The 18616-nt window shown below is 33.7% G+C and overlaps 1 protein-coding gene across 9 annotated transcripts in view; it reads right to left on the bottom strand.

Annotated features, from left to right (window-relative positions):
• The window catches only part of UNKL (unk like zinc finger), a 129384-nt gene that overhangs the window by 79027 nt on the left and 31741 nt on the right, over positions 1 to 18616 (bottom strand). For all 9 annotated transcript variants that reach the window (XM_074279659.1, XM_074279661.1, XM_074279662.1 and 6 more), the window contains 2 exons: positions 3559 to 3735; positions 2928 to 3061 (listed from right to left, as the gene is read on the bottom strand). In XM_074279659.1, the coding sequence (XP_074135760.1) occupies positions 2928 to 3061; positions 3559 to 3735 (311 nt within the window). The remainder of the gene's footprint in view (positions 1 to 2927; positions 3062 to 3558; positions 3736 to 18616) is intronic.

Below are 18616 nucleotides of genomic sequence, written 5' to 3'. Positions count from 1 at the left end.
AGACTTGAAGATCTACAAAGTACCTGATGAATGTTTTACTCATTTAACTCTTAAAACAAGCCTGTGAGAGAGTATGATTATAATTTTCCATATGAAGAAACTGAGGTTCAAATAGATTAAGTGACTAAACTAGGGCAACAAAACTAATAATTATCTAGGACAGGATTCAAAATCAGTTCTTCAAGACCAGTCACTACTCTAAAGCAAACTGACTTTCTAAGAAGGAAGTAAAGAAAAAGACATGTACAGAAATGGAAGTATGATCTAAAACCGACTGTATAAAAGGCAAAGGTAAAAAGGCAAAGTAACAATAATAATTGAAGAGGGAGAAATCCCATATCATGTTTAGCAGGGGAAAGCAAATAATTATGTTCAGCTAGAATATTAGAGTGCATAAAAAGAAGCTTAACGAAATAAGGCTGAAAAGATTCCTTCAATGAAGTTGAAGTGAAATTGTGAAGGACTTTAAATAACAGGTTAAAGAATCTGTATTTAGGGGGTAGCTAGGTGGTGTAGTGAATAGAGTACCAGCCCTGAATTCAGGAGGACCCGAGTTCAAATCTGGTCTCAGACACTTAACACTTCCTAGCTGTGTGACCATGGGCAAGTTACTTAACCTCAGCCTCAGGGGGGGTGGGGGGGAATCTGTATTTAATCTTATAGTAAATAAAAGGTCACTCAAAAGTTTTTGAGTAAGAGAATGCTAAAAACCAGACAAAAACATTAAGGATGCTATTGCAGCATATCTTTGGAGGATAATGCAAATGGGAGAGATGAAGCCCTTATGTGATCACAATCTATTAGCTAGAATAGGGGCATTAAAACAAAGTAAATTATTCTGCAAAAGTTCAGTGCCTGGCTTTGCAGCCTCCTGCTCTCATTTTAGGGAACTTCAATACACAGTGACAATCCCTCACATATGCCAATCTCACTGTTCCTTAATTTACTCATTTCCTATGCTCTTCTCCAATCCCACAACAAAAATGTTCGTATCTTTGATCTTGTCATTATCCATAGATGCTCCACATACATATTCATGATCTCTGAAATTCCCTTTCCTGCTCAGAATTTAGTTACTCTTACCTCTATGTCACAACCCCAAACCTTGTTCTCCATACCCAAAGGAATCTTCAATCCCTTCAGCGCTCTCCCCAAGCCATCACCCATGCACTAACCATACTTTTCTATTCCCCATCTTGATCCTTCAACTAATTTAATTCCACACTGTCCTCTTTTCTTAAGACTCTTAACCCCTCAGAATATGGCTAAATCTTAGTCTTTACATCACTCCCATAATCTGCCACCTTCATTCCCATACATGTGCCACTGAACAAAACTAGAAAAAAATCATGAAACTATACTAATTGCAAACATTACAAATTTATGTAACATAATGTTAGCTGGGCCACTAATAATATTTTCATGCCTCCTTCACGAACTCATTATCTCACCACACAAGTTCTTCCAAACTTGTTTATCCTTCCTCAAACTGTCATGACTCCCTCTCTCAGCTGAGATCCTTGTCTCCTATTTTATTTTTTTAAACTTGAGACAAATTCTAGAGAGCAATTTGGAACTAGGCCCAAATAATTATAAAACTGTGTATATCCTTTGACTAGTAGTGTCACTAGTAGGTCTATATTCCAAAGAGATAAAAGAGGGAAGGGCCCATGTGCAAAAATATTTATAGTAGTTCTTTTTATGGTGGCAAAAAACTGAAAATTGAGTGGATGACCATCAACTGGGGAATGGCTAAATAAATTATGGAATATTAGTGTAATGGAATATTATTGTTCTATAAGAAATGAGGAGGAGCCTGATTTCAAAAAAGCCTAGAAAGATTTAACATAAACTGATGCTGAGTGAAATGAGCAGAACCAAGAGAACACTGTACACAGTAACAGCAAGATTTTGTGATGAACTATGATAGATTTAGCTCTTCTCAGCAATACAATTCCAATAGACTTGGGATGGAGGCCATCCTTCAGAGAGACAACTACAGAGACTAAATGAAGATCAAAGCATACTCTTTTTGCCTTTTTTTTGTTGTTGGCTTTTTTTCCTTGTGGTTTTCCCCTTTTGTTCTGATTTTTCTTTCACAACATCACTAATATGGAAATGTTTAAAATGATTGTACATACATAACATACATCAGATTACTTGGGGAGAGGGAAGGTAAGGAAGGGAGGGAGAAAAAATTTGGAACTCAAAAATCTTATAAAAATGAATGTTGTCCTGCTGTGTGATTCTGGGCAAGTCACTTAACCCCAAATGCCTTGCAAAAAAGAAAAAATTTGTTGAAAACTATCTTTACATGTAATTGGAAAAATAAAATACTATTGAAATTTAAAAAAAAATCTCACTCCAAGAGCAATGGCAAAATTACATATAATTGCAAAAAAGTTACAAACATGTTGTTACCAAGGACTTATATTTAAGAGCTGGAATAAAAGACGTAACTGGAAACAGGTATGACTATAAAAGGTAAAGATTCAATTAATATCAAAAAAGAGATAAAACTTACAGTAAAGGTGAGTAGTACTCTGATACCTTGAGATTAAAAAAAAAAAAAAAAAAAAAAGACAAGAAGGCCTCTATCATGCCCTGTAATATATCTACATGGCAAAGTAATTGCAAAACAGAGACAACAGTATAGTAGAAAAAGTACCACACAGATGAAAACAAAGATTATCAACAATAGTAAGAGTAAAAAAATTTCCCTCTAATTCTAGGAAACTCTCCCCACTCCCAAATGGTCTAAAAAGATAATAGTGAATTAGAGCAAATATATACTTCCAAATTATAGAAAGACTTTATTTTGAGGATGGCTCAGTGAATTTCAATTCACCTTTATGATTAAATACTCAACAAAACCTTCACAAAGATAGATGCAGCAAGAGGTAAGAGGCTGAATGACAGAATGTTACCTTGCCACCTGGGATCTTCCCCAAGGATTTTTTCTATCATTGCTTGGCTAGCTAAGACTCCAGGTTGCAAATCAGGAATGCTGTCACCACTGCCAAGTTGGCCATTTTGTAAGGCTTCTTGTGCCTGAAGTTCCCTAAAACCAAGCAACAAGTCAGTTTACAAATGTTAAATCTTCAGACTCCTTTTCTTTAAAATTCCCTAAATAAAGTATTTCAATTCATTTTTTTATGTTACTCTTAAGAACCCTAAAGTCAAAGGTGAAGTCATTAGCAGATATCTTGACAAGGAAAACTCCCAACATTCTTGGAATCCCACATATGACATGACTCCCAAAAGCTTTATTAAAGATTTTAATTCCTACATATTAGAATGGATTTTGAATTAACTTCTCTTAGATATATTATCTCACAATCTTGTATACTTAGTAAGTTCCCTGCAGTTAAATTCAGCAGTATTAGAACTTAATATTTTTATAAAAAAATAAAATTACTCTCAAAAATGTGACTATTTAGATAAATGATCATTTTTTAAAAGTGACATTATAGTTGGTTCTACTATACAAACCATTATAGAACAATTATACAAATGACAAGTTTAATTACAACTCAGTTGAAAAAAAGATTATTTCACCTTATATCATATACTGGTGGTCTAAGATCAAGAGGGCCATGAGCAAAGGCACAATGGAGTCCATTCTTCACACAATGGCCACGAGCATCTGTTTCATGAATACATGTACCAGTCTTATAATATCTGAGATGATACTTTCTTTCAGTGTCCCCAGTGGTCCGATGTAAATAAGGGCATCTGCAAAATAAAAAAAACAAAAAATCATATCCAATTCTTAAACATCTTAGAAAGTATTATTATAATTTCATTTACATATTTGTTCCTTAGTCAACTCTTCTTCAATTTTCTTCATTATGGAAAATAAAAAGGAATTATTTTACCTTTGAGTATTTTTGATCAATAAAACAGTTACTTGATCACTTAGCTCAATGTAAAATTATCTGACTAGTATAAAATACAAACATATCATTGATAAAATATAATATTTCACATTAAATAATCTCTTTATTCATCTGAAAACTAATCAGACTAAATCACTTACTTTACATTTATTAGAATTCAAAGAATAAAAGTTAACGAAACATACACAATACAATGACCATGTTTTTTACATCACTACCATGTCAATTTTGTACAAGACAGTACAATTTGTTTTTTGTAGCTAAAGGGAAAAATTACTTACTCAGATTAACACTGAATAAAGCGATTAACTTCAATATATAGGTAAAATAGAATATCTACAACCTAAATAAGTAAGCTATATATAGACTATGCCCTGAAAGATTTCAAACCAGTTCTTTCCCTCAAATAAGGTACCTCTCAAATTAAAAACAGGACGTTCTCATTATATTTAAAATAGGGGCACATAAAGTAATTATGAATGGAAAAGGCTACATTATATTTTTGAAATAAACTTCATTTTATAAAACATTAAAATTTATGATTTAGCTCATTCATTAAGCTCCTACATTCAAAGTATCAAAATCAGGAGCAGTGATATAAAGAAAAATAGAATTTGTCCTTAAATAGCTTACAAATTCACTGGGGTAACAAAAGGTAAAGTGTATACTAAGTCATTTCAAGGAGTGAGGACTTGCGATAAATTAGCTGATTCAAAAACAATCTGTACTTTCAAGGAATTCTACTAGGCTGAAGTGAAAAGGGATGGTGGGGGAATTATATAGAAGCATGGGAGGCAGAAAATGGCACACAATGTATTGGAAAAGGCTAGTAAGCCAGTGTGACTAAAATGAAGAGTATCTGAAGAAAAGCAATATGAAATAACATTGGAAATATAAAGTGGCTGCAAATAATGAAAGACATTAAATGTGACAATGAGGATTTTATTATTTTTTCCTTGAGACAATGGATTATCACTAAAGATGGGAGAGAAAGTTGGGAAGAGAGAGAAAGTAGGCAGCATTATAACAGTGCAGATGAAAGATTCTAAATGCTTTTAGACTTAGGAGAGAATCTATGTGAATAGAATGAAGGGGATGGATGAGAGGATTTGCAGAGATAGAATAAAGACAACTTGGAAAGTGATTAGATATGGAGGTTGAGGGAGAAAGAAAGTCAAGAATGACTTTGATATGGTAGCTAGAAAGATGATAGTATTGTCATTAGCAATGGGGCCATTTAGAAGAAGAGAGTTTTTCAGAGTGATGTGAGTTTCTATTTTGTACATGCTGTTTATGAGATGCCTACAGGTCAGTTATGTGGGTATGTCCAGAATGAATCCAGCATGCAATGTGTGCGTGAGACTAGAATTCAGAAGAGAGATTAGGAATACATATATAAATTTGGGAGCCTTCTGTATGGTGAACTGAATTCATGTTATTGTTGGATTGGGAGGCAGAATAAAAAATAAGGGATTTGTGGAGAAGGAAAGTCAGAACAAGATTTAACGAACACAGAAATGAGAAGGAAAATAACAAAGAGACCTGGGAATCAAAATAAGGAAGAAAACAAGTGCACAATGAGGAAAGAAATGTTAGATCCTCAATTTGTTCCTGCAAATATGACTTCAATGGGAAAAAAATTTCATGAGAATTTAATTGTACTTACATTTACACCATTCTATTTTTTACTTCCAAAGAATTGATTATCTTTCTATACTTTCAGAAGTTGATCAAATGTGATGTTAAACAAATCTTGATCATTAAAATAAGCATAGCCTAAGTGATTGGTTTTCAAAATTACCACCACAAAATAAAGCTTCTTTATAGAAGCAAAATGTATTAAAAATAGGTAAGAAAAAATTTTGCATCAACAAAAAGTTTTAAAACTCCATAAAAAAGGCAGGCAGAATAGTGAGCATTCTCACAGTACAGAACACTTAAGTTCCTTCTAAAATGTTCCAGGGCTGTTTAAAGTGGCAGTTCTCCAATTATTATTTCTACTCAAATGTTACTTCCTAAAGTTATCTGTGTTGCTATAACCATTCTTAACTTATTTGGAATGATCCCAAAGTCCTAAGTCAGTGATAAGTGGACTAATATATTTTGAACTTTTCTATATATTTTGTTGTTCTTGGTGATAAGAGTGCCAGACCTGAAGTATGAAATAATTGGGCTCAAATCCTGCCTTAAAACATTTAACTAGCTGTATGGTCCCAGGCAACTGACTTCACTTCTTTGGGTCCTAGTTTCCTTATCTAAAAAATTAGGACTGGATTAGACAACTTCCTGACAGGTAAATATGTATTTTTGCTTTGATTCTAAGAGCTATACTTATGTTCCAAACAAGCAAAAGCTATGTTAAATGAACATTTTTAATGTAGCTGTTTATTATTAAAAAAATATTTTGCATTAAATCTTTTTCCATCAGAGATTCTTTAGCTGTTATTTACATTAAGTGTTATGTTATATAAAACCTTCAAAATAAAATAAAAACCCACAATACATGGCTTTAAGGAATTCTTGTTCCAAAACACCACAATGGCTTAATGCTTAGCTATTTAAATAAAACCCCCATTCCTTGGTCCTCCTTTTCTTTTTTTTTCTTTTTTTTTTTTTTTTTTTAAATTTACAAGATATATGCATGGGTAATTTTTCAGCATTGACAATTACAAAATCTTTTATTCCAACTTTTCCCCTCCTTCCCCTCACCCTCTCCCTCAGATGCTAGGTTGACCAATATATGTTAAAGTATAAGTTAAACACAATATATGTATGCATGTCTAAACAGTTATTTTGCTATACAAAAAGAATTGGACTTTGAAATAGTGTACAATTAGCCTGTGAAGGAAATAAAAAATGCAGGCGGACAAAAATAGAGGGATTGGGAATTCTATGTTGTGGTTCATAGTCATCTCCCAGAGTTCTTTCACTGGGCGTAACTAGTTCAGTTCATTACTGCTCTATTGGAACTGATTTGGTTCATCTCATTGTTGAAGAGGGCCTTGTCCATCAGATTTGATCATCATACAATATTGTTATTGAAGTAAATAATGATCTCCTGTCCTGCTCATTTCACTCAGCATCAGTTCATATGAGTCTCTCCAAGCCTTTCTGAAATCATCCTGTTGGTCATTTCTTACAGAACAATAATATTCCATAATATTCATATACCACAATTTATTCAGCCATTCTCCAATTGATGGACATCCACTTAGTTTCCAGTTTCTGGCCACTACAAAGAGGGCTGTCCTTGGTCCTTTGTAGTCATTCATTTTGAATTAAGAAGCAGGGCTTCTTATCAAAAGAAGTTGAAGAAGAGAATAAATTACAGAAGAGAAATTGTGAGAGGAAGGAGAAATTCTATAACAACCAAAAGGAGAAAAGATGTACTTCATGTCAGCGATACAGTGCAGTTTAAATTTCCTCTACTATTTTTTGGATTTTGTCACTTAGACAATACTAATCTGATCTGCCTAAAAACACATTTATTGGTCCCATTTAACCATCATGCTAGCACCTCCAATATCAAACCTTTGAAAAAAAGAGAGATTGTAAGAAGTAGTGAATAGAGAACTAGATTTAGAGTCTACAAGACCTGGATTTGAACTCTATCTCTGGCACTTACTAGCCATGTGACCATGGAGTGGTTATTTCATGAAGACAAGTGGGCCTCAATTTGTATAACAAAACCTATAGTACCTATCTCTCAGAGTTGTGATGATCACAAGATAATGTATATAAAAAAATTTTTAAGTGCAATGTAAAAGTAGGTTATTATTAAAAAATTAATAATAATAATAAAAAAAAAATTCAACAAATACTTATAAAATGCCTACACATGTCAGGCCCTAGGCTGCATACTGAGCAGGATAATAAGTAGTCTCTGCTCTTAATCTAATTTAACTTCCTTCTTTGTAAATTCATTCAAAAGAGTTAAAAAACAATGGCTACCAATGGGTTTACTAGCAATTCTGACAAGAGTTTAGGGCACTAAAGGTACCTTTTCATTTAAGAAACAACAGTAATCCTAAAGTCCCCTGACCTTAGAGTGTTATTGTTCTAACAATCTGTCAATGTTTCTAAGTCTTTTGGTCTTACATACATTGTCCTACATACTGCTGAGTGTCAGATACATAATCTGCTGGTCAGTGATAATCAAATTCCTGAGACTACCCTTCAATCCTACCCCTCTGGAACATAAAATTAGCTTATCAGTGACAGGAAGTGGATTAAATTATCTCCCTGCTTCTGTCCCCCGATTTTGGGAGGAATGCTTGGGAAATTCTCCTTGAACTCTTGAGGAGCTCTTCTGGCAAAAGGAATCAAGATAAGTAGTTTCATTCTGTTACACCCTCTGTTGCGTTGAAGATTAGTCCAGGGACAATCATTCAACTGGAAATCTTCTATTCAATTGGAAGATTTCTGTCTGATTTCAACTCAAACTTCCTCCATCCCCAGCCAAGATAAAATAGATTTCTGCTCACACGTCTTGCAGAGGCCAAAACCAGGACCATGCCAGGCCAAAGGACCTTTGTTTGGCATAGCTACCTACGCGAGGACTCCCTGCCTGCGGAGAAGACACCCTTTTCTCAGTGTTAACCCCTCTTTAAATCTCTGCCAGGATTCCTCTGCTAGACCTTTAATTTTCTGTCAGGATCTTGCCACTGAGGAAGTTAACTTCCTAGCAAAAGCTAACTTCTCAGTGCCAATAAACTTCTGTGCCAGTCTAACTTTTCGGGTTTGTAAATTCTTTTACAAAGGACCTGCACTGATCAGAAGGGATTCCCACAACTCTCTGCCCTGTGCCAAACCTCATCATTTTCTTCTACTGAAGAAAAATGTTGTTATAAATATTTTGGCATATATTTGCCTTTCTTTCTGGCCTAGACTTTCTTAGTGTAATTAATAGCAGTGAAATTTCATCTCCATAGGGTATGTATGTTTCATTGTCTTTGTTAGCATAATTCCCATTGTTTCCCAATAGATTAGACTAATCTGTGGCTCCACTAACAAAACATTAGTGTTTTATCTTTCCACAGCTCTTGAAGCAACATTTCATTCAATTCCAAGATTTTCTCTTCTAAGGGTCACCCAAGATCTGGCTGCCTCCACATTAAAAGATAGAAGGGCCTGGAACCTGATATTCCGAAAGGCAAAAGATCAAGGACTGCAACCAAGAATGAACTACCCAGCTAAGTTTAGCATCTTTTTCCATGGAAGAAGATGGTCATTCAATGAAACAGAGGAATTCTATATGTTTCTAAGAAAAAAACCAGACTTAAACAAAAAATTTGATCTACATCCACAAGACTGAAGAGAAACAGAAAAAGGTACACAGAACCCTTGAGAACTGTAACTCTGTTGTGGGTATATAAAAAATACTCAAGGATAATTTGATTTTACTGATATAAAAGAAAAAAAGGGGGGTGTGGTAAAGGGAAGGAGGTCGGTTCAGAAAAAGGGGAAGGAGTGATAAAAAGAGGGAAACTACATCCCAGGAAGAGACATAGAAAATACACCATATCTGAGGGAACTTAGTGAGGGGGAGAATCATTGTGTGAATCTTACTCTCATCAGAAGAGGCTCAAAGAGTAAATAATTAACATATTTGTTTTTCAGAGAATTTTCTCTCACCTCATTAAAAGGGGGGAGAGGAAAAGGGGAAAGGAAAAGGAGAATAAGTGAAGGGACTTGGAGGGAGGGGGGAGGGATCCTAAAAAAAAAAAAAAAAAAAGAGGGAGGGTTGCGCGTCACAAGGGGGGTCTGTAAATTAAATATCGGGGAGGGGGATCAGGGGGGTCAAGGGAAAAAAGTATAATCTGGGGATAATACGATGGCAGGAAATACAGAATTAGTAATTTTAACTGTAAATGTAAATGGGATGAACGATCCCATCAAACGGAGACGGATAGCAGATTGGATCAAAAAGCAGAACCCTACAATATGTTGTCTACAGGAAACACACTTAAAGCAGGGAGATACATACAGAGTAAAGGTAAAAGGTTGGAACAGAGCCTATTATGCTTCAGGTAAAGCCAAAAAAGCAGGGGTAGCTATCCTTATCTCAGATCAAGCAAAAGCAGAAGTAGATCTCGTTAAAAAAGATAAGGAAGGAAACTATATCCTGCTGAAAGGTAGCATAAATAATGAAGCCATATCAATACTAAACATATATGCACCAAGTGGTATAGCATCTAACTTTCTAAAGGAAAATTTAAGAGAACTGCAAGAAGAAATAGACAGTAAAACTATAATAGTGGGAGATCTCAACCTTGCACTCTCAGATTTAGACAAATCAAACCACAAAACAAACAAGAAAGAAATTAAAAAAGTAAATAGAACATTAGAAAAACTAGGTATGATAGACCTTTGGAGAAAACTGAATGGCAATAGGAAGGAATATACTTTCTTCTCAGCAGTTCATGGATCCTATACAAAAATTGACCATATATTAGGACATAAAGATCTCAAAATTAAATGTAGGAAGGCAGAAATAATAAATGCCTTCTTCTCAGATCACAATGCAATAAAAGCTACATTCAGTAAAAAGTTAGGGGTAAATAGACCAAAAAGTAATTGGAAACTGAATAATCTCATCTTAAAGAATGACTGGGTGAAAGAGCAAATTATAGAAACAATTAACAATTTCACCCAAGATAATGATAATGATGAGACATCATATCAAAATCTTTGGGATGCAGCTAAAGCAGTAATAAGGGGAAATTTTATATCTTTAGAGGCTTATTTGAAGAAAATTGAGAAAGAGAAGATTAACGAATTGGGCTTACAACTTAAAAGGCTAGAAAAAGACCAAATTATAAACCCCCAACCAAAAATTAAACTCGAAATACAAAAATTAAAAGGAGAAATCAATAAAATTGAAAGTAAAAAAACTATTGAATTAATAAATAAAACCAAGAGTTGGTTTTATGAAAAAGCCAATAAAATAGATAAACCTTTGGTAAATTTGATCAAAAAAAAGAAAGAGGAAAATCAAATTGATAGTCTTACAAATGAAAAGGGGGATCTTTCCACCAATGAAGAGGAAATTAGAGAAATAATAAGGAGTTACTTTGCCCAACTTTATGCCAATAAATTTGATAACTTAAGTGAAATGGATGACTTTCTCCAAAAATATAGGCTCCCTAGATTAACAGAGGAGGAGATAAATTGCTTAAATAGTCCCATTTCAGAAAAAGAAATAGAACAAGCTATTAATCAACTCCCCAGGAAAAAATCCCCAGGGCCAGATGGATTCACATGTGAATTCTACCAAACATTTAAAGAACAATTAGCCCCAATGTTATATAAATTATTTGAAAAAATAGGGGATGAAGGAGTCCTACCAAACTCCTTTTATGACACAGACATGGTACTGATACCTAAACCTGGTAGATCGAAAACTGAGAAAGAAAATTATAGACCAATCTCCTTAATGAATATTGATGCTAAAATCTTAAATAAGATATTAGCAAAAAGACTTCAGAAAATCATCTACAAGATAATACACTATGATCAAGTAGGATTTATTCCAGGAATGCAGGGCTGGTTTAATATTAGGAAAACTATTAATATAATTGACCATATTAATAATCAAATTAATAAGAACCATATGATCATCTCAATAGATGCAGAAAAAGCATTTGACAAAATCCAACATCCATTCCTACTAAAAACTCTTGAGAGTATAGGAATAAATGGATTATTCCTTAGAATAATCAGGAGTATATATTTAAGACCGTCAGTAAGCATAATATGCAATAGAAATAAACTGCAACCTTTCCCAGTAAGATCAGGAGTGAAACAAGGTTGCCCACTATCACCATTACTATTCAATATAGTACTAGAAACGCTAGCCTCGGCAATAAGAGCCGAGAAAGAGATTCAAGGAATTAGAGTAGGAAATGAGGAAATCAAACTATCACTTTTTGCAGATGACATGATGGTATACTTAGAGAACCCCAAAGATTCTGCTAAAAAGCTACTAGAAATAATTCAAAATTTCAGCAAAGTGGCAGGATACAAAATAAATCCACATAAATCCTCGGCATTTTTATATATCACTAACAAAATGCAACAGCAAGAGATACAAAGAGAAATTCCATTCCAAACAAATGTTGAGAGTATAAAATATTTGGGAATCCATCTACCAAAGAAAAGTCAGGAATTATATGAGAAAAATTACAAAACACTTGCCACAAAAATAAAATCAGATTTAAATAATTGGAAAGACATTCAGTGCTCTTGGATAGGCCGAGCGAATATAATAAAGATGACAATACTCCCCAAACTAATCTATTTATTTAGTGCTATACCAATCAGACTCCCAAGAAACTATTTTAATGACCTAGAAAAAATAACAACAAAATTCATATGGAAGAATAAAAGGTCAAGAATTGCAAGGGAACTAATGAAAAAAAAACTCAGAGGAAGGTGGTCTAAGTGTACCTGATCTAAAGCTATATTATATAGCAGCAGTCACCAAAACCATTTGGTATTGGCTACGAAATAGACCGGTAGATCAGTGGAACAGATTAGATACAAAGGACAAAAAAGGGTACATCTATAGCAATCTAATCTTTGACAAACCCAAAGATTCCAACATTAGGGATAAAAATTCATTATTCGGAAAAAACTGTTGGGAAAACTGGAAATTAGTATGGCAGAAATTAGATATGGATCCACACTTAACACCATATACCAAGATAAGATCAAAATGGGTCCATGATTTAGGCATAAAGAGGGAGATAATAAATAGATTAGAGGAACAGAGGATAATCTACCTCTCAGACTTGTGGAGGAGGAAGGAATTTATGACCAGAGGAGAACTAGAGATCATTATTGATCACAAAATAGAAGATTTTGATTACATCAAACTAAAAAGTTTCTGTACAAATAATACTAATGCAAACAAGATTAGAAGGGAAGTAACAAATTGGGAAAATATTTTTAAAAACAAAGGTTCTGACAAAGGTCTCATTTCCAAAATATATAGAGAACTGACCATAATTTATAAGAAACCGAACCATTCTCCAATTGATAAATGGTCAAAGGATATGAACAGACAATTCTCAGAGGAAGAAATTGAAACTATATCCACTCACATGAAAGAGTGTTCCAAATCACTACTGATCAGAGAAATGCAAATTAAGACCACTCTGAGATACCACTACACACCTGTCAGATTGGCTAAGATGACAGGAACAAATAATGACAAATGTTGGAGGGGATGTGGGGAAACTGGGACACTAATACATTGCTGGTGGAGTTGTGAAAGAATCCAGCCATTCTGGAGAGCAATCTGGAATTATGCCCAAAAAGTTATCAAACTGTGCATACCCTTTGACCCAGCAGCGCTACTACTGGGATTATATCCCAAAGAAATACTAAAGAGCGGAAAGAGACATATATGTGCCAAAATGTTTGTGGCAGCTCTTTTTGTTGTAGCTAGAAACTGGAGGATGAATGGATGTCCATCAGTTGGAGAATGGTTGGGTAAACTGTGGTATATGAAGGTTATGGAATATTATTGCTCGGTAAGAAATGACCAGCAGGAGGAATATAGAGAGGCCTGGAGAGACTTAAATCAACTGATGCTGAGTGAAATGAGCAGAACCAGAAGATCACTGTACACTTCAACAACAATACTGTATGAGGATGTATTCTGATGGAAGTGGAAATCTTCAACATAAAGAAGATCCAACTCACTTCCAGTTGATCAATGATGGACAGAGGTAGCTGCACCCAGAGAAGAAACACTGGGAGGGGAATGAAAATTGTTAGCACTAATATCTGTCTGCCCAGGTTGCATGTACCTTCGGATTCTAATGTTTATTGTGCAACAAGAAAATGATATTCGCACACATGTATTGTACCTAGACTATATTGTAACACATGTAAAATGTATGGTATTGCCTGTCGTCGAGGGGAGGGAATAGAGGGAGGGGGGGTAAATTGGAAAAATGAATACAAGGGATAATATTATAAAATATATATATATATAATAAAAAAAAAAATTAAAAAAAAAAAAAAAGATTTTCTCTTCTGATTCTAGCTCAAACTGCTCCCAGCCCCCACCAAGAGCTGCTCATAAAATAAATTTCTTTCAACCTATCTCTTTGCAGAAGACCTAACATGCCACATGCCAAGGAACCTCTTTCTCCCCTTGGCATAGCTGCAACCCTCTGCCTGCTGAAATGATATTCTCTTTCAGCATTACCCTTTATCTTTCTCACCTATTTCCTTAACAAGACCTTATTCATCTCTCTGTTGGGAATTTCTCTGCTAGAAACTCTCTCATTCTCTCTCTGCCAGGACTTCTCCACTAGAATCTTTATATCTCTGTCAGGACCTGCCACCAAGGAATTCAGTCTTTCTAGTAAAGGCTGACTTCCCAATGCCAATAATAGAACTTCTTTTTCCAGTTTAACTTTCAGGTTCGTAAATTCATTTACCAAGGACCTGTGCTGCCAAAAGGGGGTTCCCACAACTCCCTGCCCCGTGCCAAACCCCATCATTTGGCTCCCTGAATCAAGGGGAGTCAAATCTCATCATCTGGGGACACAACCCCGAACCTCATCATTCTGAACCTCAACAGTTGGATCTAGAGCAGCCCATGACAGTGAAGAGGGATCACTATTATCTTCGCAGCTAAGTAGTCTGGACAAGGGACCCAATTTGTGATTTTGGTTTCTCCATGTGGGTATTTTCTTGCAGTACAAAAAACTCCCTCCTCCCTTTATCAGAAAATCTACATAATCAAAAGCTCAGGAGAGCTAAAGCAAGGTACACACTCTGCATAAGATGCCCTAGGTTTACCTAGTAGACAGGCTATGGAGGGTAGAATGTTCTGTATTACAGTCATTAGGATATGAACTTGGTGATCATAATTGTAGTACAACCTCAAAGTAGGAGCACAAAAATGAAATTAAAATGCAACTTAACCCCTTCATTTTAAAGATGAGAAAACTGAGGTATTTAGAAATGATTGATATTGGATTCAGGTCTTTTTCAACATTCTAACCTTATAATAATAAGCTCTATAGTTTTTCTTTTACCAATAAAGATAATTCTATTTTGACTCTTAGTTATGTTTAAAGTTATAAAGTCTTAGTTGAATAGTTAAATGACACTTGGTTACATGATTTTTTTCCCCCAAAAATTAACGCACCTAGAATTATTGTATTTATAAAAAAATTAATTCAGAAAAACATAATGCAATCCAAGATGCTAATTACTTATAAAATGACCCTGTGCAAGTAACATGTTAAGTCAATTAAATGTTTATGAATACAAAAGAAAAAATAAATCTAATGAAACTAAAAAACTTTTGAATAAACAAAATTAGAAAAAGGAAAGAGACCAAGGAGAAAATTTTATGTCAAGTATCTCTGATAAGGTTCTGATGTCAGACATATGGACAACTATAGATATAAGTAAGTCAAATAAAAATGAACAGTTCTCTAAAGAAGAATTGCAAACTATGAAGGAACAGTGTAAATCACTAAAAATCATCAAATCAAAATAAGTGAGCTTTGCCTAACACCCACAAATTGCTAAAGACAACAAAAGATAGGAATAATCAATGTTGCTTCAAGAGCTGTGGAAAGATAAAACACTAATGTTTTGTTAGTGGAGCCACAGATTAGTCTAATCTATTGGGAAAGCAATGGGAATTATGCTAACAAAGACAATGAAACAGACATACCCTATGACGATGAAATTTCACTGCTAATAATTACACTAAGAAAGTCTAGGCCAGAAAGAAAGGCAAATATATGCCAAATATTTATAACAACATTTTTTGTAGTAGCAAAATCCTAAAAACTTAGTAGATGACTATTTGGGGAAAAGACTAAACAAATTGTATGGAATGTATGTATAATGAATGTATGGAAAATTATCGTGTTGCAAGAAACAGTGAACATTAATACATAAGAAGACATATATGAATATATAAAGTAAGCAGAACCAAGAAAACAACATACAAATAAATGACTACGACCACATAAAGATAACAAAAAACAAAACAATTTAAATGGAATGCTTCAAAATTATAAAGATTAAGCTAAGTCCAAAAAAAATTTTCTTTGCAGAAGTAAAATACTATAGATATTATGTTAGTTTTGTCAAACTGGGTTTATCCTCCCCCCCTTTTTTATTATTTTAAAAGACTTCTTTGAGGGAAAAATTGTAAAACGTATGATATTAAATACACATACACACACACACAGAGATACACATGTATGTATATTAAAATGAATGAAATGAAAACTCAACCAGGAATTTCAAATTATGCTCAATAAAAATCTGGCAATTTAATTATGAGTCAAAGAATTTTGGTTAACCAAAGCATCAAATTATCTGTCTAGCTCTTCTTCTATTTGTCCTTTCCAAACTGAAATCAACAACATACCTCACCATATAGCTAAGGAATCATATTACAATCATAAGAAAATTAAAGAACTATAGTGAAACATCAAAATTGTTAGTTATATCTGCTTAGTCTATTGAAGTAGAAAAGAGAATCCTCACATACTATATAAGTTCTCAATTACTCCACATATGATGTTTTATTGAAAATGCAATTATCTGAAACTTATCTTGTTCAAGCAATGAGATAGTGCAAAAAGAGTCTCTGAATTTTTTGGAACTTCTAGAGATCCAAAAGATTCAGTTGCAACATTTGCCTGTACTCTCTCCTAAACTTTTCTGGAAATTTTTATGCCCTATGCTTGTTTTTTTACTTATTTGATTTGCTCTATCATCAAGGACAAGAAACTGGTCTGATTTGACTAAGTAGAAACCAGAGCTTTTCATCAAATTTCTCTGATAAGAATTTGGTATCCAAGATAAAAGAAATAATAAATATATGACTAATAGTCATTCTCCAATAGATAAATAGTCGAAGGATATCCTATATTTATATTTCAAAAGAATTGTAAAGTATTCACAATCACATGAGAAAATACTTTAATCACTAATTATTTAAAGAAATGGAAATCAAAACAACCCTAAGGTTTCATCACCTCATCATCCCTGAAAATTGGCCAAAAAAAAAAAAAAAGGCAAAAAGATAACAAATAGCAATAGCCACTGGTGGGTCTGCTCAATGTTGGAAGGATTATGGAGAGATAGGCACATCAATACTTTATTGGTGGTAGATCTGTGACATGTAACAAACCACTTTGAAAAGAAATTTGGAATTATGCAAATAGAGCCTAAAATGTCCAAATACTTTGAACCACAGATTCCATAAGTCATCGATTTAACAACAAAAGCAACATATACTCCAAAACATATATAGCAGCACTTTGTGACAGTTAAGAATTGGAAACAAAGCAGATGACCATCAAATGGGAAATGGCTAAATGCACTGAGGTACATGAAAGAAATAGAAAATTACTGTGCTGTAACAAATTAAGTGTGTGATGAATATAAAGAAGCATGGAAAGATCTACATGAAGTGATGTTAAGTGAAGCAGAGCCAAAAATACAAAATAGATAATAACTACAACAAAAATGTAAATGTAAAGCACAACATATCAAAAACTCAAAAGTAAATATAATAAATTCACAAAGATTAAAGAGGGCTCAAATGAAGAGATATGAGATGATACTCCCAAACCATCCCTTTGTAGAGGTGGAAGATTCACAGTTGTAACACATTCCACATATTTTAGGGTTTTTCCAACAAGTTGTGCTGATTTTTTTTTTCCTTCTCTAAAAATAACTGATGGTTATATGGGAAGGGAAGGATACTTGAAATAGCTATGATAATGTAAGAAATAGAAGACATCAAAAAAAAACTCTTTTCTAAAAAAAGTATTAATTTTAGGCCTTTCTGAAAATCTCTAAGTCTCAGAACTGTTGGGATGAAATGAGGCAAAGAATCAATCTTTTAAAAATCATTTTACCTAGGACCACTTAAAAAATATGGGAAAGGACAGGTTTCTTAACTCAGTTAAATTAAAAGTATCTCATTTATTTCACCAATCTAGAAAAAATATAATTTATTCAACAAGCAGGAATAAAATTTATTATGTTAAAAAAAAAAAAAAAGGCAGGGATAATGATGATAATCTCAAAATTAAAGCTAAAATATTTAATCAAAAGAAAAATAGGGAAATTACACTACATGTCAATCACATTAATATTGTTTTAAACCATTTAAAATAACTAATGTAGGGGGCAGCTAGATGGCACAGTGGATAGACCACCAGCTCTGAAGTCAGAAGGATCTGAGTTCAAATCTAACCTCAGACACATAACACTTCTTAGCTGTGTGACCTTGGGCAAGTCACTTAACCCCAATTGCCTCAGCAAAAAATAAAATAAAATAATTAGTGTAAGGTTGGAATATTACTGTGGTATAGTAAATGCATATCAATCTATACAGGTATTTATATAGACACATATACATATATATATCTATGCTTAATTGTAGTCTGTTTTTTGGGGTGGGGGGAAAAAAAGGAGAAAAAAATAAAATAAAAAGTGCACAGCAGAGACCAAAAGAAAACATACAAGGAAGTAATAAAGAGGGAGAAGAGTTCTTGTGTAGTATTTATTATATAAGCTTTCTTGAAATGGAAATGCATATTTGTTTGCATTAGATTTTAAGCTCTTTGAGAGCAGAGACTGTCTTTTACCTTTTTTTTTTTTTTTTTTTTTTTTTTTTGGTATCCCCAGCACTTTGTTGGAAAATTAGGTGAAAA

Source organism: Sminthopsis crassicaudata, chromosome 1, assembly GCF_048593235.1.
Source record: "Sminthopsis crassicaudata isolate SCR6 chromosome 1, ASM4859323v1, whole genome shotgun sequence".
Classification (NCBI taxonomy): Eukaryota; Metazoa; Chordata; class Mammalia; order Dasyuromorphia; family Dasyuridae; genus Sminthopsis; species Sminthopsis crassicaudata.
This window is presented reverse-complemented; position numbering and strand designations above follow the sequence as displayed.